This window comes from Triticum aestivum, chromosome 7A (genome assembly GCF_018294505.1).
Source record: "Triticum aestivum cultivar Chinese Spring chromosome 7A, IWGSC CS RefSeq v2.1, whole genome shotgun sequence".
In the NCBI taxonomy this organism is placed as follows: Eukaryota; Viridiplantae; Streptophyta; class Magnoliopsida; order Poales; family Poaceae; genus Triticum; species Triticum aestivum.
In genome coordinates, this window is record NC_057812.1 from 168686456 (window position 1) to 168710083 (window position 23628).

Below are 23628 nucleotides of genomic sequence, written 5' to 3' on the forward strand. Positions count from 1 at the left end.
TCGGCGCCATGGGAGGCATGGGTGGCTTCGGAGCCATGGGAGGCATGGGTGCACCTCCGGCCGCCATGGGAGGCATGGGTGGCTTTGGAGCATCTTCCGACGCTATGACCGCCATGGGAGGCATGAGTTTTGCTTCTCTCATGGGAGGCATGGGTGCACCTTCGGCCGCCATGGGTGTAATGTCTTTCGATGTGCCTTCTCACACACATTCCCATGAAGATGCCGTTGAAGATCTTGCCAACACCGTCGGAGCTTCACATGATGCGGTGCGTGATGCGGTGCGTGATGAGGAGAGGGAGGAAGATTCATCTTCGGAGGCGGAAGAGTCGTCTTCGGAAGATGAGGACGAAGACGAAGACGAGGAAGATGAAGATTGATGTGTCTTTCATGTCTTGAACTTTAGTTTGCATTTGAACTTGGTTGGATGAACTTGTGGGCATGATTTTGAACTTGTGGGCATGAACTTTTATTCATCAACTTGTTTGTGTCAAATTTCACATGTTCATTTTTTTTCCAAAACATCATATATGCAAAATGCTTGGCGAGTCGCGCGCGCTGTATTTTTGCGCTCTGCTGGAGCGGCGCACGCGCGCTGCATTATAGCGCGGCTGCTGAAGCCAGCGCAGACGGGCGTGCAAAACCAGTCACAATGCGCGTGATAAACAGGTTTTTTACGCGCGGCGCTTAGCACGACTGTTGGAGATGTTCTAAGGCACCAAAGCATCGTCCGTCCTATGCCTGCTGCCTGCCGCCCGCCGCCGAATTAACAACTGAACGCTGCGGCGCCGAGGGCCACCACTAGGACCCTTAGCCAGCACGTTGAAACCATCTTTGCTGTCGACCAGCACGTGTTCTTCGTGCCAAGAAATTTCCTTCCTCCAAAAGCCATAGAGAAACACCCCACGTCCCCTCATTTGACAGCAACAGCTAACAGCACACGCGCGATTCTTATAAATCAAACCCATCCAACCATCTCCAGTCCATCAATCTCCTTCCTCCAACCCACACCCGATCAACTAGTAGAGGCAGAGCAGACAGAGGGTTCGAGAGCGTACGGTGTCAGGTCAAGAATGGCGGCGTCAGGGAGCGCTCAGAGCCGACGCTTCGCTGTAGCGTGCGGCGTCCTCAGCCGCTGCATCAAGGCGGCCGAGGCGCGGCCGGTGGTCCTCCCCCTCATGCCCGGAGCCGAAGTGCCCGCTGAAGACGAGCGCGCGGCGGGTCCTGCGCCGGCGAGCGCGCACATGACCATCTTCTACGGCGGCCAGGTGCTGTTGCTCGACGAGGTCCCGGACGACAGGGCGGCCGAGCTGCTCCGTGTCGCTGCCGCAGCAGGCAGCGCGCGAGGGGACGGCGACCTGCCCATGGCGAGGAAGGCGTCACTGCAGCGGTCCATGGAGAAGCGCAAGGGGAGGCTCGCCGCGCGCGCCGTCCCCTACAGCCGGCCCGACGGCGACACGGCCTCCTGTAATCGTCTCACGCTTACCCTCTGATTCGTGTTCATGCGTAGTAGAGTAGCCTGAGTAATTTACGGTCCACGCAAATGTGTGGCTGCTGTTGGAGTCCAAATTGTTGACACACTCGCTTGTCCCCGTCGCTCTGATTTATTATGATCGGAAATTATTGCTGTTGTTCTTCTGATGAACTGATCATGGCGAATTGACGACGTTTCAAATTAAAATTATACATCATGCGCACGCCTGCCTTTGATTCCCACTTGGCCGTGTTGGCGGTAGCTGGTAAACACCTGCAATTTTTTTATTTTATTTTTGAAAATGTCGACACCTGCAGTTGGCAATTGGCAAGCGTGCGTAATTCATTTCTGCCGACCCCCCATCGAGCTCCCACTTGGCCGTGTTGACAGCTGGACACACTTTGCTGGTAGACACCGGCAATTGGCAATTATCCCTTTATAAACAGATATAAGACCTTTTATATCATTAAAATAATATTTCTTAATTTAGCAAACAACTTATTTTGAGACGAAGGAAGTAATCTAATACGGTTTGTTTTGAACTGGGAATAACCCCTTTCCACTAACTGAATAACGAAAATACATCATGAACCAATCAGAACGGGACGGGAAAGGGGAAAGCGAGTTCAAAGCATCGCCGGGAAATCCACCACCGGAACTCACGTACGAGATGTTAGAATAGATGGGTATAGGAGTTGTATAAGGATAGAAGTCTGTTTAAATTCTGTACTCTATCTCTATCTCCTCTTCTCTCCTTATCCTCTGTAACGACCGCCCCGGTCGATCTCATGATCGTTCTCTCGATCTTCCTGTAAACTTGTATGCCAAGGCTTTTGCCCAATATATACATGCGGCCCGAGACAAAGGGTTCTACGCTTCCCATATACTTTTACATGGTAACAGAGCCTCTTCCTCATTCAATCGAGAGAGATTGCATCTAGCTACCCCGCGACCGAGATCATGGCCACCACCGCTGCTGCCATGCTGCCGAGCATCATGGGTGCGCTTTCCACCACCTCATCCTCCACCTTCGCATCATCTTCCACCTCCACCCACAATACCACCTCCCTCGGATCGCCACCGCAAGAGAAGCTCACGAGGGGCAACTTCCTGCTCTGGAAGGCCATCGTGCTCCCGCAGATCAAGGGCGCGCAGATGGAGCACCACCTCGACGAGAAGAGCCCGCCACCGCCGGCCACTCTCACCATCACCAAGGACGGCAAAGAAGAACAAATCGTCAACTTTGCGAGATCCCTCTGGTATGCACAGCAACAACAGCTTCAAGGATACTTAATGGGTTCGTTTTCTCGTGAGATTCTTGCTCAGGTCGCCACGCTCCAGACTCCGGCGGAGGTGTGGCGCACCATCCACGCCATGTTTGCTGCCCAAAGTCAAGCCCAAGCGATAAACACTCGCATCGAGCTCACCAACCTCAAGAAAGGTAACCTGTCCATGGCTGATTATCTTGGAAAGATCAAAAGTCTCACTGATGAGGTCGCAAGCACGGCTGCGGCCCTCTCTGATCCGGAGATTGTCTCCAAAATCCTTGCTGGTTTGGACATGGAGTACAACCCGGTGGTGTCTGCACTTGCCGCCAGGGTAGAACCCATCACCGTCCAAGAACTCTACAGGCAACTGCTCAGTTTTGATGCCCGCCTCACCCTCCTCCATGGCGGCGATCTTCGACAGTCCTCTGTCAACTCCGCCTCTCGTGGCCGCGGCCGTGGGCGCGGTCACCAGGGGCAACGTGGCGGTGGGCGTGGACGCGGCGCTCCTCCTGGCGATGGTGCCCGCTCTGGTGGGAGTTCTGCCTCCCATGGTGGGGGCGGCTACAACTCCAGCGGCAATGGCGGCGGCTTCAACAACAACAACGGCCGTCGCCCTCCTTCCCGTGGCCGTCCTCGCTGCCAGCTTTGCAAAAAGTCTGGCCACGAGGTGATTGACTGTTGGCATCGTTATGACGAAGATTTCGTGCCCGACGCCCGCCATGTTGTTGCTGCCATGCGTGACCAGGGTGGTGACGGTGTCTGGTACGTGGACTCTGGCGCTACAGACCACGTGACAAACGAGCTCGAGCAACTCGCCCTTCGTGAGCGCTACCAAGGCACCGACCAGATTCATACTGCCAGCGGCGGAGGTATGGATATTTGTCACATCGGTCAAGGTTCTATTAATTCCCCTACTCTTAAACGTAATCTTGTTCTTAGAGATGTGCTTCATGTTCCTCAAGCTGACAAGAACCTTGCTTCCATGTCTCGTCTCGCCACCGACAATAATGTCTTCTTTGAAACTCACCCTCGTTATTTTTTCATCAAGGATCGGGCAACGAGGGAACTACTTCATCACGGTAGATGCGTTGGAGGGCTCTACCCTATTCCATCCGGAGCACTAGGTTGCAAGCGTCGTCACGTCTACTCCGTCATCAAGCCCTCCTTGGCACGGTGGCATCAACGATTAGGGCATCCATCTTCGATCATTGTCAAACAAATAGTTCATAAAGACAAACTTTCTTTGTCGTCCAGTCCAGCTTGTGAGTCTGTTTGTGAAGCTTGTCAGTGTGCCAAGAGTCATCAGCTTCCTTATTCCAAGTCAACTAGTGTGTCTCATGCTTTGTTAGACCTTATTTTCAGTGATGTATGGGGCCATGCCCGTGATTCTTTTGGTAGAAAGAAATATTATGTCAGTTTTATCGATGATTATAGCAAGTTCACTTGGATCTATTTGCTTCGATACAAATCTGAGGTTTTCTCTATTTTCCAAGAATTTCAGAAACTTGTTGAACGCCAATTTGATAGGAAAATTCTTGCCGTCCAAAGTGACTGGGGAGGGGAGTATGAAAAACTCCACTCTTTTTTCCGTAGCATTGGAATAGTCCACCATGTGTCTTGTCCTCATGCTCATCAACAGAATGGCTCCGCTGAGCGCAGACATCGCCACATTGTTGAAGTTGGTCTTTCCCTTTTAGCTCATGCTTCCATGCCTCTCAAGTACTGGGATGAAGCCTTTATCACTGCCACTTATCTTATTAATAGGCTCCCTAGCAGAGTTATTGGCAACACTACTCCATTAGAGCGTCTCTATCATCAAAAACCTGATTACAACTATCTCAAGATATTTGGGTGTGCTTGTTACCCCAATTTGCGTCCCTACAATCATCATAAACTTGAGTTTAGATCCACTCAATGTGTCTTTCTTGGCTATAGTAATCTTCATAAAGGTTATAAATGCCTTGAAATTTCTACTGGACATATTTATATCTCTCGTGATGTTATTTTTGATGAGACACTCTTTCCTTTTGCCAAACTCCATCCCAATGCGGGAGCCCTACTTCGCGCAGAAATTGCCCTCCTTTCTAATCCTACTACACTACCTGGTCGTGAGGGGGAATTAAATGAACCTGATCATGTACAAAAATCCCAAGAAAATTCCGGTTCTATTGATATTTGTGCTAATTCACGTTGTCATTTTATGTGTGAGGAAACCAACAAAACAGGCACAGAAATTGATGTTGATCCGGCTGACAACGGGCGATCCCAGGCAGATTCGCCCGCCCAGCCTGCTGTCTCTGGCGGCGCGCGATCCCAGGTGGATTCCCCCATGCGCTTGGCCTCACCTGGTCTGGTGGCCGACCGTGCTGACTGGATGGCGCCCACCGGTCCCGCCGTGTCGCCTTGCGCCAATCCTGCCGCGCCCTCGCTCGCCACGTCTTCCCGCGCTGCCAGCCCATGTGCGGGGGGGATGAATCCACCGCGTCGCCTTCACGGGTCTCCATAACGCCCGACCGTGGGTGCGAGCCTGACCCCACGGCGGCTGGTGCGTCTGGTCGCGGGCGCGCGACTGAGTCGCTGCATGGATTCGCCTCGGATCATGAGCCGGCTGGCTCTGGTTCACTGCATGGACCCATCTCGGATCAGGAGATGGCTGGATTTTCTGTGGCAACCGTTCCTGTACCGCCTACATCCTTTCTTCGGCAAACACGGTCTCGGTCAGGTATCGTCAAGGAAAAACAGTATAATGATGGCACGATAAGGTATGACAAAATCAAACGTGCTTTTCTTACCACCACCGGTGAACCAATTCATTTGCATGATGCTCTTGCTAATAAGGATTGGAAGGAAGCTATGGATAAAGAATATGATGCACTTATGAAAAATAAGACTTGGCACTTGGTTCCACCAAAGTATGGAGACAATGTTATTGATTGCAAATGGGTGTATAAGATAAAAAGAAAGTCTGATGGAAGCATAGACAGGTATAAGGCCAGATTAGTTGCCAAAGGATTTAAACAAAGGTTTGGAATTGATTATGAAGATACCTTTAGTCCTGTTATTAAGTCAACTACTATTCGACTTGTCTTGTCTATTGCTGTTTCCAGAAGTTGGAGTCTAAGACAGCTAGATGTTCAGAACGCGTTTCTTCATGGTGTTCTTGAGGAAGAAGTGTTCATGCGGCAACCACCAGGTTATGAGAATCCCAGCACACCACAACACGTTTGTAAATTGGATAAAGCTTTGTATGGTTTAAAGCAGGCCCCAAGAGCTTGGTATTCCAGACTAAGTATGCAGTTGCAACGTCTTGGGTTCATACCATCCAAGGCAGATACCTCATTGTTCTTCTTTCATAAAGGCCATGTCACTATCTTTGTGCTTGTTTATGTTGATGATATAATTGTTGCTAGTTCAAGTTCAGATGCCACTACTTGCTTGCTTAAAGATCTTAAGCTGGAATTTGCTCTTAAGGACTTGGGTGATCTTCACTATTTCCTTGGTATAGAGGTAAAGCAAGTTAAAGATGGCATACTTCTCTCACAAGAAAAATATACAACTGATATCCTCAGAAGAGTAGGATTGAAAAAGTGTAAGTCAGTTAACACTCCAATTTCTACTTCAGAAAAGCTTACAGTGGAAAGTGGAGAAGTTCTTGGACCAGAAGATGCAACAAATTATAGGAGCGTTGTAGGTGCCTTGCAGTACTTAACACTCACCCGTCCTGATATATCTTATTCAGTAAACAAGGTATGCCAATATTTACATGCACCTAGAACTACTCATTGGACTGCAGTTAAAAGAATTTTAAGGTATCTCAAGTTTTCAGAAGGTCTTGGTCTTAACATTACCAAATCCTCTTCTATGCTTGTTACTGCATACTCTGATGCTGACTGGGCAGGATGTGCTGATGATAGAAGATCTACAGGTGGTTTTGCTGTGTTTCTGGGAACTAATCTTGTGTCATGGAGTGCAAGAAAACAGGCCACAGTTTCTAGGTCAAGCACAGAGGCTGAATATAAAGCTCTGGCAAATGCTACAGCTGAAGTGATGTGGATACAAACGTTACTCTATGAGCTTGGAGTTAAAACTCCACAGGCTGCGAGATTATGGTGTGATAATATTGGTGCAACGTATCTCTCAGCAAATCCTGTTTTCCATGCACGGACAAAACACATTGAGGTTGATTTCCATTTTGTTAGAGAAAGAGTAGCTCGAAAGCTTCTGGAGATTCGGTTTATTCCCACAGGAGATCAGCTTGCAGATGGGTTTACCAAGCCTCTTACAGAGAGAAGGTTGAATGAATTTAAGTACAATCTTAACCTTGGCAAAGCTCATTGAGGTTTAGATTGAGGGGGTGTGTTAGAATAGATGGGTATAGGAGTTGTATAAGGATAGAAGTCTGTTTAAATTCTGTACTCTATCTCTATCTCCTCTTCTCTCCTTATCCTCTATAACGACCGCCCCGGTCGATCTCATGATCGTTCTCTCGATCTTCCTGTAAACTTGTATGCCAAGGCTTTTGCCCAATATATACATGCGGCCCGAGACAAGGGTTCTACGCTTTCCATATACTTTTACACGAGACACCTGCTATGGGGCGAATACCCGACGACACCTAATCCTCACAAACTGTGTTGGGAAACGTAGCATGCAATTTCAAAAAAAATCTTACGCTCACGCAAGATCTATCTAGGAGATGCACGTACCCTTGTAGACCGAAAGCGGAAGCGTTTGATAACACGGTTGATGTAGTCGAACTTCTTCTCATTCCGACCGATCAAGCACCGAACGTACGGCACCTCCGAGTTCTGCACACGTTCAGCTCACTGACGTCCCTCGAACTCTTGATTCAGCAAAGTGTCGAGGGAGAGTTCCGTCAGCATGACGGCGTGCTGACGGTGATGGTGAAGTGATCCGCGCAAGGTTTCGTCTAAGCACTACGAAGATATGATCGGAGGTGTAATCTATGGAGGGAGGTGCCGCACACGGCTAACAGATGTTGTTGCGTGTTCCAGACGTCTCCCCCCTCCCTTATATATATATATATATATATATATATATATATATATATATATATATATATATATATATATATATATATATATATATATATATATATATAGGTGGGAGGAAGAAGGAGCAGCCAAGCGGGGCGCCCAAGTAGGCCGAATCCTATTTGGGGTTCCTCCCCAATTCGCCTCCCCCCCCCCCTCCTTATTCATCGGAGGGGAAAGGAAAGAGAGGGGAAGGGAAGGAAAGGGGAGGATCCCCTCTTTCCTTTTGCTTCTATTTCAGCCTACATGGGGGCGCACCATTAGGCCAATATTGTCCCCTTGGCCCATTAGGCCAATATTGTTGCCGGGGGGGGGGGGGGGTGCCCAAAACCTCTTTCGGTGACTCGATATGTACCCGGTACCCCCGAAACACTTCTGGCGTTCCGAATACTATCGTCCTATATATCAATTTTTACCTCTCGACCATTTCAAGACTCCTTGTCATGTCCGTGATCTTATTCGGGACTGCTTTGGGAAAAGAAAAATTATACAATGATCTTAACCTACATGGCAGATGGGGCAGGCTGCATGGTGATGCCTTCATTGTTCATGCCCTTAACAACTAAACGCTGCAGCATGAGGGCCACCACTAGGACCATTTAGCCACCACGTTGAAACTATATTGCGGTCGACCAGCACGTGTTCTTCGTGCCAGAAATTTCCTTCCTCCAACTACCAGAAAGAAACACCCCGCCTCCCCGCATTTGACAGCAACAGCCAACAGGACGCGCGCGATTCTTATAAATCAAACCCATCTCACGTCTCCAGTGATCCAGTCCATCAATCTCCTTCCTCGGTTCCTCCAACGAACACAACACCCCATCAACTAGCACTAGCAGAGGCAGAGCCGAGTAGCCGACAGGGGGTTTGAGAGCGTACAGCGGGGTCAATCGATCGAGCGCCAAGAATGGCGGCGTCAGGGAGCGCTCAGAGCCGACGGTTCGCCGCAGCGTGCGGCGTTCTCAGCCGCTGCATCAAGGCGGCGGACGCGCGGCCGGCGGCCACGGTGGTCCTCCCCCTCATGCCCGGAGCGGAAGTGCCCGCGCAAGACGAGCACACGGTGGGTCCTGCGCCGGGGCACGCGCAGATGACCATCTTCTACGGCGGGCAGGTGCTGGTGCTGGACGAGGTCCTGGCCGACAGGGCGGCCGAGCTGCTCCGTGTCGCTGCCGCAGCAGGCGCCACGCGAGGGACTGGCGAGGCGGCAGATGGCGAGGAAGGCGTCGCTGCAGCGGTTCATGGAGAAGCGCAAGGGAAGGGTCGCCGCGCGCGCAGTCCCCTACAGCCGCCCCGACGGCGACGCGGCCTCCTGTAACCGTCTCACGCTTACCCTCTGATAAGTGTTCATGCGTACTAGTACTATTAGAGTAGCCTGAGTAAATTACGGTCCATGTAAATACGACGCTGCTGTTGAAGTCCAAATTGCTGACCCACTCGCCTGTTCCCGTCGCTCTAAATTACCATGAACAGAAATTATGGCTGTTGTAATTTGGGACGGTCCAAGCAAATGTGTGCCTACTGTTGGAGCCCAACTTGTTGATCTGAATTATTATTTTTTTGAAACAAGAGTTGATCTGAATTATTACTAGTAAATATGCACGTGCATTGCAATGAGATTAAAACAATCAGATTATGTAGATATGGTAGAGATAAAAAAAAGTCAGAATCAAATGGCAGGATGAGATAAGGATTCTCGGTACGTCATTTCACAAACTATATCTGAGTGATGTCATAATGAGAAGGCACTTTTAAAAAGTCATTTCAAGAACTGAAAATATGACGGTCTCCTCACGATTTGATTTCCTAAGGCGCCACAATGAAATATTTTTTTGTTGAGCAAACTATATTGATGGACCCCTGCCTGAGCTAGACTGATGCATGATGTGTCTCGTCCTGATCTAGCGTAGTGGTGTTTTCCATAACCAGTAGAACTGTGGTACCAGAATAGCTGTGTATGAAGGCAAAATAGACATTTAGTCATTTTCATATAGCTTACAAAAACTAACCCATAGCAAAATGTGTCAATTTTTTGGGGGCTCAGCACTATACAGAACACAAAAACCTTTTTTTACTCAATGTGCGAGGGACTAAATAAAATCAAAAAACAACCTCTACAGATACCCTAATAAAACATCTACCTAAGAGATGGTTCGTTTTGTTCGTTACTTCCTAATTGGTTTTTTTTTTTTACATCTTCTAAAATTTCATGGACATTGTTTTCAAATTCCCGAATATGTTTTGAATACACGATCGTATTTTAAAAATGATGAACATTTTTCTGATTCATGTTTTTGAAATCGTGATTTTTTATAATATGCGAACAGTTTTTAAAAATCACGAAGATTTTATGATTTCTCGAATGTTTTTTGAATTCACAAATATTTTATGATGTATCTATATTTTTAGTACTTGCAACTTTTTCAAATTTGGACTTTTTAGAAATCCCAGACTAAGTTAAAGAAGGAAAAGCAAAAACAAAAATAAGAAAGGAAAAAGGAAAAAACAGGGGACGTCATGACCAGCATATTGGCTGGCCCATTACCACGTGCAAGGCCTGTTATATACAAGAGAAAAGGGACAAAAAAAGCCGGTGAGCTAGCACGACATTCTCTCCCTCTTAATGCATCTCTAGCCGATCCTTTAAAAAGTCATAGAGAAGTAAATTTCAATTTTACTTCCTTAATCTCCATCTAACCGATCTTCTAAACCGGTTAGAAGAGTGAAAAAAATGTACTTCTCGACTTCATGGATGCCTATTTTTACTCGCCTGCCCACCCGCCCGAGCAAAAAGTCTTCCCTCTCGTCCACACCAAGCCCACCCTCACACCGCATCTACTTTGATGCCTCCTTCCCGCCTTCGTCGGAACCACTCGCCACTGCCGACACTCCGTATGACCCTCCACGCCTCTCACCCACCTGGATTTAGGCCTCTCTTGCCGTCACAGGTTGGCGAAATCGGCAGATCTACGACCCTCGCCATCGACGTCGGATTCGACGAATCCGGCCACCGGCACCGTCGTGTTTTGGATGGATTCAACAGGTACAGACTCGTGCAGCCCCTGCAATGACTCTCCGCCGCATCTTGGTATGGCCTCCTCCTCTAGGTGCTCGGATATCACTGGTCGACTGGCCACCGGCACAGTCACGCACTGCTGCTGTCAGCCAAGCTCAGTACTAGCTCAGGAGCTCGTCGGCTCCCCGCTATCCGTCAATAAGTGTGACGAATGGCCACGACTAGTGCAACACTGAGTTTTGAGCGCACTGAAACGTTCCAGATGGGTGTTCTTCAAGTGCAAAAAGGACGGGGTGAGTGTTTATTTGTGTGATTGTTCTTCGGATTCGGCGCAATTCGTAGCTTATTGTTGCTTAAAATTGTGTGTGGGATAGATGCGATTTTTGGTATTAATAAGAAGAGTACATCAATCTGTTGACCAGCGAGAAATTTGCTAGATGTTCGTGCACTATTTACTAGATTAGAGACTAGAGATGAGACCCGATACGACGTAATGTCCAATTGTGTGGAGGAGAGAGGGAAGAAGTGTGCAACCTCGAAAAGCCAATTGAGAAACCTAACAATATGGACAATAAAGACATAGATAAAGTATTAATCCAACTAGTGGAAACAGTTATGAAAGCTGGATTTCTATTAAAGTGTGTAATTTTTCTTGTAATTTTCTTCAGATAAGTTCTCTTAGCGAAGAATTGATGAATTATAATATATTTCAGTATACCATGTGCCGTTCAAGAAAATGAAAAAAATAGTTTGGCATCCGAAAATGGAATGAATTTGGTAATAAAAAAATCTGTTGTACTTAAGGAATCGGCTAGAAACGACCAAAACTTAGTGTATGAAAAAACTCCACTAAGATTTACTCGTCGTTTACTCCGCTGTATTTACTTATATACAGTATGTCCTTGTACTGACACTGTTTTAGTTCATACGTACTCTAGTTGTTAGCAGAGGGGCCTCGGCTTCTTGTACCGCTGCACCAGAGTCGGCAGCGGGGAAAGGATCTGGTCCATCAATTTCTAATCTGTCCGCCTGCCGCCTGCCGCCTGCCGCCGAATTAACAACTCAACGTGCGGCACGAGGGGAGTACCATCCACCACGTTGCAACCATCGTGCTGTCGACCCGCACGTGTTCTTCGTGCCAAAGGCAACCAGAAAGAAAGAAACAGCCCGCGTCAATTTGCTATCCCTTACCTTCCCCTTTCATAATTTGCCGCACCCCCCTAGAATGACAGGTGTGGCCCGGGCCCGTCCGTCATTGAGACAATGGATGGCAAATTGTGAAAGGGGGAAGTAAGGGTGGCAAATTATCAAATCGCCTCCGCATTTGACAGCAACAGCCTACAGGAAACACGCGATTCCTATAAATCAAACCCATCTCACCACCGCCTAATCCATCAGTTTTATCATTATCATTCCTGCAACCAACACCGGATCAACTAGCAGAGGCACTGCGAGCTCGCCAGGCTTCCAGAGCGTACAGGGTGGCCGATCGATCGATCCACCGGCAAGCAATGGCGGCGACAGGGAGCGCTAAGGGCCTCCAGTTCGCTGCAGCGTGCGGCGTTCTCAGCCGTTGCATCAAGGCGGCGGAGGCGCGGCCGGCGGCCACGGTGGTCCTCCCCCTCATGCCCGGAGCGGAAGTTCCCGCGCTGCAAGACGACCACGAGGCGGGTCCTGCGCCGGCGAGCGCGCAGATGACCATCTTCTACAGCGGGCAGGTGCTGGTGCTCGACGAGGTCCCGGCCGACAGGGCGGCCGAGCTGCTCCGTGCCGCTGCTGTCTCAGGCACACCGCGAGGGAGCTGCGCGGCGGCGGATGGCGACCTGCCCATGGCGAGGAAGGCGTCGCTGCAGCGGTTCATGGAGAAGCGCAAGGGAAGACTCGTCGCGCGCGCCCTTCCCTGCAGCCGGCCCGACGGCGACGTGCCCCCCTGTAACCGTCTCACGCTTACGCTCTTCTGATTCGTGTTCAAGCTTAGAGGCTCACCAAGTGTTTATGCTTAGCTGTTTTATTGGGGCTCGCCAGTAAAACTTTATACTGCAAATACATAGTATGACCGTTGACCCTACTGTTCTTATGGGACTACTGTACTTGTTACGACTTACGATCCTACTACACACAGATCACAGGAACTACTGTCACAATGTCCAGGAACAGATTTCTCAATCTCCGGGAATAGATTTCACAACCAACAGGAACAACTACAGAGAGAACATGAATTCAAGCGAGATAGAGAGAGAGAGAGAGAGGAGAAGTAGTTCGCCCTTCCAGGGTACTTCGATTCGGGGAAGAATATCTCGGTGCGGATGCTCAGGAGCCGTATCACGGGAGCACCTGAGCCTCGGTAGCACCAAATATTCTCCCTTTGATTCAGTTGTATGATCCACCGGATGCGCTCACCAGCCCCAATGGCTGACTTATATAATTGTGGCCCAGCAGCATGCATGTGACGCTTGGACTGCATAGTCCCTTGTGAATAAGTGTCCCTTGATACATGTTTTGTTTCATCAGACACCTCTATCGTCAGTCGCCGTTTTTCCTTAGCTTGTTCCACTTTAGTGTCCCTGCTATGGAATGCCCATGTTGTTGCATCTGGGTTGTAACACTATTGCATTGCAGTATAAAGCTTTGTAAAAAGGCATGTGAACAATTCAAGTTTTTTTCTTCTGAAAACCTTCGATCCTTCATTCAAATGATTCTAAGCACGGGTTTTTGGGATGAGACCTCTAGAATCAGGGATTTTTTTATATTTGCCAAATCTATCAATAGAGCGGAAATTTGATATTTACAAAAACGGTGTGGCATGAATTATAGCAAGAAAGTAAATGTTTCGAATGATTACTTTGCCTGCACAAAATATATGCCAAGGCCCCACCCTTGATGTGCGTGATGACAATCGGCAACATCGAAGAGGTGTCATAGTCATATATCAGGATGGAACAAATTAGTCCTAAAGCGAAAGAAATAGGAGGATATAATGTTCTCGGTGTATGAGTTAGATTCATCAAACCAAGGTTCACGGAGGAGGTATAATCCAGAGAAGAGAGTTAAGGATGGAAAAGTACAGGTCAAAGGTAGAGGAGCGAGACATGGTACACTCGTCTGGTACAAAAGGAAGAACTGGGCGGAGGGAAGGCCAAGCCAGGTCTATTTTGTTTAATTCCTCCTTTGCTTGTCATTGATTGCCTCTTGTAGCCTCCCTTGCTTGCCACTTTGTAGCCTCCTTGGTTAGAACAAGTCCATTGCAGCTCACCCATGACTCATGACCACCAAGCCCAATTTGCCTCTGCTACTACGGATGTGCCAACTGCCCCACAAAACATTTCTTGTCCTCAAGTGAAAGTTCAGTTAGTCCCCTTGGTGGATTTTGGTAATTAATGCCACCATATCTAAATGAACTAGTGTTGTAACTATTTTATAGCAAGGAAGTTTCATTAGGTTGAACAAAGGAGATGAAAGGTGGCCCCCACAAATTTACAAGAAGACAACTGTTAGCCAAGCCAAGGACTTAGCTTTTATATTATACTCTATCTGTTCACTAATACAAGATGTTTTCGATATTTCAATATGGACTACATACAGACCAGAATGAGTGAACATACAAGCTAAAACACTCTTATATACATCAAATTCAGAAAAAAAAACTTAGAACTTCTTATAATTAGAAATGGAGGGAGTAGTAATCCAAGATCACATTGAGTTTATAGTTATGTCGATGCTATCAAAAGAGGAATGAGGTTGCTAAGCTGAGTTTCTTTCTCCATGTGCTGAAAGATCGAACTCCAAGTCCCTAAAGACTTTCATTTCTCCACTATATCTATCTAAGTTTCATTCCTTCGGAGCCGCCGAGCATTTCCAGTCGGACCCTCCAATCTATTATGCAGATATAACCATTGCTAAACCTGGATGTTCGGAGCTACCAATGTATTCCATCCGGAACCACCAAGCTAGTTGGGAAAATCTTATGTATATTACTTGGGACCTCCGAACGACTCCCGTCAGAAATTCCAAAGTTGTTCTAGAGTGTATGCCACATGCGAGGTAGTTCACGCAAAGCCTCCAAACAAATCCAGCTTAGGTTGTCCAAGCCGTTTGAAAGTTATGACCTTTAGCATTGTTTGGAACTTCTAAGCCATGTTAAAAGGTGTGTAATGATTAGGATTCTGGTCCAGCCTATTTATACCCCCATAAATTCACTCAAAGCAAACATCACTCCCATCATATTTTCTGATGGAGAACACCTTGTTATGCCAATCAAAGAGCTTTCTACTCCAACCATCAAGCCATGTCTTTGATCTCTAATCCCCTCCTTGCTTTCCACTCCTACCTATCCAATCCAAAATCCATATCTTGAGAGAGATTGAGTGTGGAGGAGATTATCTTCTTAAGCACAAGTGCAAGGGAATCATCACCAAGCAACCTCAATCTTGTTACTTTTGGAGGGTGTGTGCCTCCTAGATCGGCTAGGTGATTGGGGGTCTTCAAGTTGTGAAGACCACAAGAATTTTTATGGGTTTGAAGATCACCTCTTTGTAAAGATCTACCTCAAGTGAGGGTAGATCTTTGTGGTCGTGCACCATGATGGCATAGGTTGATTGCTCCTTCTTAGTGGTTGATAGTCCTTCATGGGCTTGTTCCTTTGTGGACTCCCAACCGGGATGTTAGTGATCCTAGAACCTTAGTAGCTTGAAGTCTCCACTAGCATGGAGTATGAAAACGCCAACTATTTGAACCACAAGAAAAATCGTCAAAGAAGCAAATATATAACCAGCATGCGGCCCTTGGAAATGTTTGTAATTTTTGGGTACCGGTCAAGGGGGCCTCAATCTTGAATCAAGCCCCCAAGAACTCCTAGTCGGTTCGAGTGGAACAAACACCGATGCACGAACTACGCATGGTCTCCTATAGTTGCCATTCTATCTTATTACCACATTACTAACCATAACATAGCCTCAACTCTAGAAGCATGGCATTATCCATAATTAAAGTGAACCCAACATAAGCATGCCATAAGAATGTAACATGACAGTGGCTGCAACCTAAGCATGCATGCTACACCAAGCAGGATGGCAAGCAACATGACATGCTAGGTAACATGATAATATGCAACATGTGGGGTATAATAGGCTATGCATTAGATATGTATCACAACACACACCTACAACATCAGAATTTTATGCAAGCATAAGGTATAGAGCATGGTTAAGTCATGCTCAAGGGGGCTGTTTTTCTTTTTTGAAATGAGATTTTTTTTGGAATAGAAGTAGAGGATTGTATGTCCGGCCAAATGCACATCAGGATTATCTGGCTTAAGTCACACCAAAGGGAGGTGACTTAAGTTAAAGGATCTATGTTCCTTGGAACCCCACCCCCACCCCCACCCCCACCCCCACCCCCCCCCACCCCCCCACACACACACTAGCACCACATATGCCTACCTACACATCTAACGACACCTCCACTGTGTGCGAACGACCGCAGAGTCGACACACAGGATGGCAACTACGGCCGTGCCCTTGAAATCCACTACACGTGATGGCCATGGTGTTAGTGCAACGAGACGACCACGCCTGACTTGGGCCTAATCCGGTCAGATCTGGCAGCAGGGAGCGTAGTTGGCTGCCTCATCACTGACGGTGGAGGCACTCGAGCTCACCAGACACATCCTCGATGAAGGCACGAGGTCGCGCTACATTCCCCTTGTTAGGTCGTCTAATGCACCGGAACTATTGGAGCTGCCGATGAGCTAGCACGTCGTTCTCTCCATTTTACTAGTAGCTCATAGTAGAGTACTTTTATAGAGAGTTGTATAATTAAGTAGGGGAAGCATTGTTCTTACAATCGTGCAAGGCCACAATCAACACATAGGTTGGTACTATACCTTTCATAACCCCACCATACAACACTCTTCGCCCGAACTGACCAAGACTATGAGCTAAACTATTGTCCCTTCTATCTGCTTTGCAAACTTTAACTTCTCTATTTCCTTGCTTGAAATTCCTTCGCAATTGCTCCAATTTTTGACCTACCAACAGACGAGGGGTTGAGTGCCTTCTTCACCGAGCTGCAATCTGTCTCGATGATTAAAGGTAGATCAGTACCCAACACCGCTTTTTGCAATCCTTCTAGGCAAGCAATGGCTTCCTCATAGTTCGCTCCATTGCAGCGCGGTATATAGTCCCAAGCAGTCTAATAATTCTCCCATCATGACCCCAAACCACAGCGCCCCACGCTCCACTCCTGCTTTCCTCCAAGAAACTTCCATCAACGTTGACCTTGGCCCAACCAAGACTATGTTCCTGCCATAGTTTTTCTTTGTATTATCATGTTGTTCCAAGTTTGGTAATTTAACCATGTGACTTTTCCCTTTTCGATCTATCTTAGAATTTCCGTCCACAATCATGCAGAGGTTTACAAGGTAGTTTTGCATAAATCGAGCAGAATGGGAAATTTTTTTCTTTACCTTTTGCAAAGATCGCATCACTTCTATGATGCCACACACACCACTCGAATAGCATAAATTTTTGTCTTGGATCTTCGCTCACTTTGTCTAGGAGGACCAGGATCCAATCCCTTCTAGTGTAGTTTATTTCATGCTTGCGGGAGATTCCACACGTCCTTTGACTCATGCCAAAGGGCCCTCGCAAACTTGCATCGGTGTGCCCATGGAAGCCCGTCTCATCATCAGCACCACATACATTACAAATCGGAGTGAGACCTGGGATGCATCGATATCTGTTAGTTTGAACTGCAAGGGATTCAATTGCTAGTCTTCATGTAAAAATACACGCTTTTGGGGAAAACATTTGTTTTTCAGATATTATTCCAAATACTACGATCCCCTGAGATATTGTGGCTGGACCCAATCATCTCAAACATCTTTTCGTCCATGGCTAGCCGGTACGCGCCGTGGATAGTGAAAAATCTGTTCGTTTCTGGTTGCCAAGCAATATAATCATCTTCATCATGATTTGTGAGTCACATAAGCAAAATATCATTTGCATCTTGGTGTGTAAATATGTGCATGATATTATCTACCTTCCAAGAATGATTCTCTAGGTCGATGAGGTCCACTACCCAACGGATTTGTGAGTTCGCCATATTTGTTTTATATCCATATTTACTCTCGGGATCCAATTGTCTCTCCAAATGTTAATACTTTTTCCATTGCAGATGCGCCAAATACATCATTTTTTAAGGAGTTCCAAACCATGCATGATGCCGTGCCAACCCGGTAACGCTTTATGAATAAACGCCGTGTCCAGTAGATCAGCCCCATGATAGTATTTTGCCTTGAGCGCTCTCGCGAACAAATTGTCGGGATATACAATAAGCCACCAAGCTTGGCTGCATGGATCTGGCGGCGGCGGCTGGATCCTTTTGGTCTAGTCTCCGACAGAGAAGGCGACAGTCCGTGCACAAGAAGCTGGATGGAATTCTTCGAACAGATCTGGGTGAAAACCTGCTCTTGGCTAGATACCAAAGCCGGCGGTCGTGGCGCTCTATGGCGTCGTTTCCTTCTTGAAGGCATCGTCATGGAGAAGTTCTAGACTACTATCTGCTACCTCCGGGGGAAACCCTAGATCGATAGATCAGAAGATGGCAGTGCGATTGTGTCGTTTCCCCCTTGGGGGCGTCTTTCTTGGAGGTGTACGCGGACTCGAGGAACCAGTGGACGACGTCTTTGGTTGAGCGGTGCTTCGTCATACACATTGATGGTGACAGATCTCGATGGCATGGCGCCCTGGAGATTAGGGGTCTGATGTGCGGTGATGGACTCGCGCAGGAGGGTGACGCTGTCAGGCGTCGTGGTGGCATCGACGGCAGCTAGACCGGGCAAGGTAGATGCAGCAGTACTTCTCTGAAGATGGATTGGTGGCAGGTGGCGGCGGCGGCCTCTGAGTGTGCGCTGGACCGGTGGATGCCCCATACCCGGCAGGCGTCCTGGTTGGCGCATCAGGTCTTAGATGTTAGGTTTGGCTGCGAGGTCTGTTTAGTATTAGGCCCAGACTATGAGCATCTCTTCATCAACTGGATAGGAGTAGCGACAAATATTGCCTAGAAGGTGACTTTAGTCTTACTGTTGTATTACTTTATAAGGTTTTGTGTGAATAATTAATAAAGTGGCTGCATGCATCGTCCAGATGCAGAGGCCGGGGGTCTTCCTCCTTTTCTAAAAAAAAGCTTGGCTAGCAAGGAGAGCATGGTTAAAAACTTTAAGGGCTTTGAATCGCTCACCTCCATGTTTTTTCGACCTGTAATTTTCTCCCAACTAGACGAGTGGATATGTCGGTGATCATTATCATCTCCCCAACAAAACTCTCTGATCATGTGTATGAGCTTCTCAGAAAGGGTTGCTGGAAACTTAAAAACACTCATTGCAAAGGTGAGGACCGCCTCAACCACAGATTTATTTGGTTCTCCTTGGCTCCATCGAAAGAATATTTTTTTCAGTTCAATCATTCATTCTCTTCCTCACTTTATTTTTGTTGGTTGAATTTACCCTCTACCATGCGTCCTCTGGAATAGGCAAACCTAGTTATTTCTCTTCAAGACTCACAGTCACAACATTCAAAAAATTTATTACTTCCTGTCCATCCTCTTGTGAGCATTTGTTTCCAAGGAGCAGAGAACGTTTAGATGGACTGATTAGCTGGCCAGTGGCTCGCTCTTAGCTGTTCAGGATGTGCTTGATCACCATTTGCTTTATTTATGTCCATGTACTGTAGTTTGACATTGTTTTAGTTCATACTCTAGTTGTTAGCAGAGGGGCCTCGGCCTCTTGTGTCTATGATCGCTGCACCGGAGTCGGCAGCAGGAAAATGATCTACTTCATCAATTTCTAATCTGTCTGCCTGCCGCCGAATTAACAACTCAACGTGCTACACGAGGGGAGTATACCATCCACCACGCTGAAATTTTCGTGCTGTCCCTCGACCAGCACGTGTTCTTGGTGCCAAAGTCGACCAGAAAGAAGCAACCCGCGTCCCCCCATTTGACAGCAACAGCCCACAGGCCGCGCGATTCCTATAAATCAAACCCATCTCACCACCTCCTAATCCATCAGTTTATCATTATCATTCCTGCAACCAACACCGGATCAACTAGCAGAGGCACTGCGAGCTCGCCAGGCTTCCAGAGCGTACAGGGTGGCCGATCGATCGATCCACCGGCAAGCAATGGCGGCGACAGGGAGCGCTAAGGGCCTCCGGTTCGCTGCAGCGTGCGGCGTCCTCAGCCGCTGCATCAAGGCGGCGGACGCGCGGCCGGCGCCCACGGTCGTCCTCCCCCTCATGCCCGGAGCGGAAGTGCCCGCGCAAGACGAGCACGCGGGTCCTGCGCCGGAGCACGCGCAGATGACTATCTTCTACGGCGGGCAGGTGCAGGTGCTCGACGAGGTCCCGGCTGACAGGGCGGCCGAGCTGCTCCGTGTCGCAGCTGCCGCAACAGGTGGCGACCTGCCCATGGCGAGGAAGGCGTCCCTGCAGCGGTTCATGGAGAAGAGGAAGGGCAGGCTCGCCGCGCGCGCCGTCCCCTACAGCCGGCCCGACGGCGATGCGTCCTGTTACCGTCTCACGCTTACGCTCTAGTTCGTGTTCAATCGTACTCTAGAGTAGCCTGAGATGTGTGTAATTTACGGTCGATGTGTGTCTTTGCTCCCAATTATGATCAAGATTCTTGCTCTGAATTATGGTCAGAAATTCCTGCTGTTCTTGTTTTGACAAACTGGTCATGGCGAATTGTTGAGGTGTCAAATCATACATCGTGTGGGGTCGACGTCGCCGGGAATCTCTTCGAGGGCGCGTTGCCGGCGGGAGTGTGCGCTGCCCGCAGTGCTTGAGGCGGCGGCGCTGTGCGCGTCCATCCACCCCTCGTCTTCCCGTTGCCGGGAAATAACAAGCTCGATCTAAAAAATCAGAGAGAATCTACAGCAGGTTGCAAACTAATACTAAGCAAATCAATCTAATCTATGTGTATAATACCTACAAATTCATGGAAAATCATGGGAAGCAAAGGAGGACCGGATCTGGCTTTTGGAGTTGCCTCGTACCTTGTTGCTGGACTTCCTATGCGGAGGAATAGAAGCAAGGAGGCCGGCCGAGGAGCTGACCAGCTGAGCAGAAGGCCAGGCAGCAGGCCGAGGACCTGGGCAGAAGGCCGGGCGGCCGGCCGGCCGTGGCGGTGCAGCACGACTAGGTCGATGCTGAAGGAACTGGGGGGCGGTGCTTCTGTTTGCGATGTGTCTTGTGAGAAGTTAAGCGGGCGTTTATTTACCGCGAAAACTGAGCGCGCGGTGAGCGAGCGCTTTTTTTCCCGCCAGGATTCTTTTCGAGAGCTTCGACCTCTTGGAAACTTTCCTGTGAAATAGAGAAGAGAAAAATCCATAGGATTGATTCCTAAGGTTTTTATTCCTGTAAATCAAACGATTACCAGAGAAAAAAATCCATAGGATTAGAATCCTATGAAAATCCTACAAAAATCCCATGAATCAAAGGAGCTCTAAGAAGAGCCCGTCCACCGATGCCTCCGAGAACTGCTCTTGCGGTCTTGCCGGCACCGCCACCGACGAGCCTGCCAACTTTGACGCGCACGCCTTGCATCCATGGACCGCCATGCCCCGGCCCCTGCCGCCCACGCCACCGGAGGCCTGTTAACTCACCGTTGCGACGCGGCCTGCTGCTACCTCGCCGTGGTCGTCGCCAGCCGTACGTAATGTGCGTCTGCGCTTGCTTGGTGTGTGACGTCGCCGGTCGCCGTCACCCTTGTGCTGCGCTCCCGCCATGGCACGCGCTTCAGTTCCCGTGTTATGTTGCTCCTCCGTGGCAGCAAGCCAGGACGGGCCTTGATCGAGCGGGCGCCTGGCACGGATGTGTGTGGCGAGCCTGCGCTGTGCGTGGTGCGCATGCGACTAAGTTTTTTTACCGGAGCCGGGAGCTACCGGTGGAGAATCTGCCGTTCAATTGCTTTCTCTAAGATTCCTGCCAGCTTTTTGTGTATAAAGTAAAAATAATTTACTATGCAATACAAGCAGTAGACAAAGAAATACATCTGTGCATGTCAGATGCGTGGCAGCTTTAAATGTGACTTGGTGGATGACTGATTAAAAGGACGGCGCATGGGTTCTCTCCCCCAAACAAAGTAGTTACATTTTATTTGCTGATCATATTTTGAATGGTTAACAGCTTGTGAACCAAATTTTCATTAATGAATTTTTTTGTACATTTGAATTCAGGGTGATAAGACCTTTAAAACAAGACCGGTCTTGGATACAATTTGGCTAGATTGAATTTTTACTGTTTCAATTAATTTCACATTATAAAAAATACGATTTTACTCATTTCAATAAACAGAGTTTACTCATTCCAAAAAAATTATTTCACTAATTTGAAATACGGATTTCACTCATTTACAAATTGATTTTATTATTTCAAACTAATATTTCATTTATTTCAAACAACTGATTTCACTCAGTTGAAAAAACTTACTTTACTCATTTCAGAGAACACATTAGATTCACTCATTTCAAGTACTATATTCCACTCGTTTAAAAAACTTATTTCACACACCACAAAAAAAAATATTTTCAAACTTTGTTTCACTCGTTTCAAGAAACTAATTTCACTTATTTCAGAAAACCCATTACATTCAGTCAATTGAAATACTATATTTCACTTGTTTCAAAAAGTGATTTTACTCGTTACAAAAGATAGATTCCGCTCATTTCACTAGTTTCAGAAAACACATTACACTCACAATATACATAAATAATTAAGGATTTTTCACAAAAATAATATTTCAAATTAAAAAACACTCATATAAAAAATATCATTCAAACACATATTTCTCGGCAGTAATTAAAATCTATGAAATTAGTGAAATTAGATTTTTGAACTAAGTGAGATCTATGAAAATAGCTACTTTTTGAAATGTGTGAAACATGTTATTTTTAAATCTGACTGACATAAGCAGTTTCACACAGAGTGAAATAACATGTTTCATATGTTCCATATATAGAGTGAAATAAATTTCGAACACTGAAATAAGCAGTTTCACACAGAATATATAGAGTGAAATAAATTTCAAACACTGAAATAAGCAGTTTCACACAGAATATATAGAGTGAAATAAGTTAACTGAAATGTTGAAAATTAAATGTATTTGAAATCTATCCAAAATTGATCTTGTTCTAAAGGTCTTGACACCCGGAGATCAAATATATAAAATATTTCACATATGTAATTTTGGTTTAAAAGATATTAACAATTGAAAATGTCAAATGAAATTTAAATGGGTACCTTTGTTATGGGAGCCAGAGGAGGAGAGTATGTCTGAGCCATGCATGCATCGTACTGATAAAAAGTGCTGACAAGAGTTGACAAGATGTTTCATACATGATAATGTTCAACAGAATACAAAGGAATGCTAGTATGCATGTAGACAGCGTGCACCAATCTCCAAGAATTTAAGGGTGGATTTAGCACCGGTACATCTCTGCACCGGTAAAAAGAGGTTTGCGGGTGCGCATGTGCGTGTGCCTGGTCAAAGTGGTGTGTGCCGTGTGATGCACGCCCGTGCATGTGTGCGTGCTTTTTTTTATCAGTTTTGCGTTGACTCAGTCGGATACTATTCTTTCATCTTGTATAAAGATTCATACAACAATTTATTTTTTTGATTTCTTCTTCTTCTTATATACTAATATGTCACTTGACGAAGACTTGATTAAGTCTCACATTTTTTTAGGGTATCTGTGTGTGCGCTGATGCTCGTGTGCCCTGCGTGTGGGTCTAGCCAGCTGATCCGCACATGTTGTGCATGATGGTG

General features: G+C 47.2%; 3 protein-coding genes and 2 pseudogenes across 3 annotated transcripts; all 5 read left to right on the forward strand.

The window, feature by feature from the left end:
- The first annotated feature begins 971 nt into the window (after positions 1-971).
- On the forward strand, positions 972-1642 carry LOC123150631 (protein TIFY 11e). Its single transcript, XM_044570469.1, has one exon. It carries the CDS (start codon positions 1071-1073, stop codon positions 1488-1490), a length of 420 nt encoding a protein of 139 aa, XP_044426404.1. The 5' UTR covers positions 972-1070; the 3' UTR covers positions 1491-1642.
- A 1341-nt stretch (positions 1643-2983) lies between these two features.
- LOC123155161 (uncharacterized) lies at positions 2984-3122 on the forward strand (annotated as a pseudogene).
- Positions 3123-8570: 5448 nt separating this feature from the next.
- On the forward strand, positions 8571-9359 carry LOC123154623 (protein TIFY 11e-like; annotated as a pseudogene).
- Positions 9360-12196: 2837 nt separating this feature from the next.
- On the forward strand, positions 12197-13301 carry LOC123154622 (protein TIFY 11e). Its single transcript, XM_044573309.1, has one exon. It carries the CDS (start codon positions 12318-12320, stop codon positions 12765-12767), a length of 450 nt encoding a protein of 149 aa, XP_044429244.1. The 5' UTR covers positions 12197-12317; the 3' UTR covers positions 12768-13301.
- Positions 13302-19859: 6558 nt separating this feature from the next.
- LOC123150801 (protein TIFY 11e) lies at positions 19860-20511 on the forward strand. Its single transcript, XM_044570627.1, has one exon. It carries the CDS (start codon positions 19986-19988, stop codon positions 20394-20396), a length of 411 nt encoding a protein of 136 aa, XP_044426562.1. The 5' UTR covers positions 19860-19985; the 3' UTR covers positions 20397-20511.
- Positions 20512-23628: the final 3117 nt, after the last annotated feature.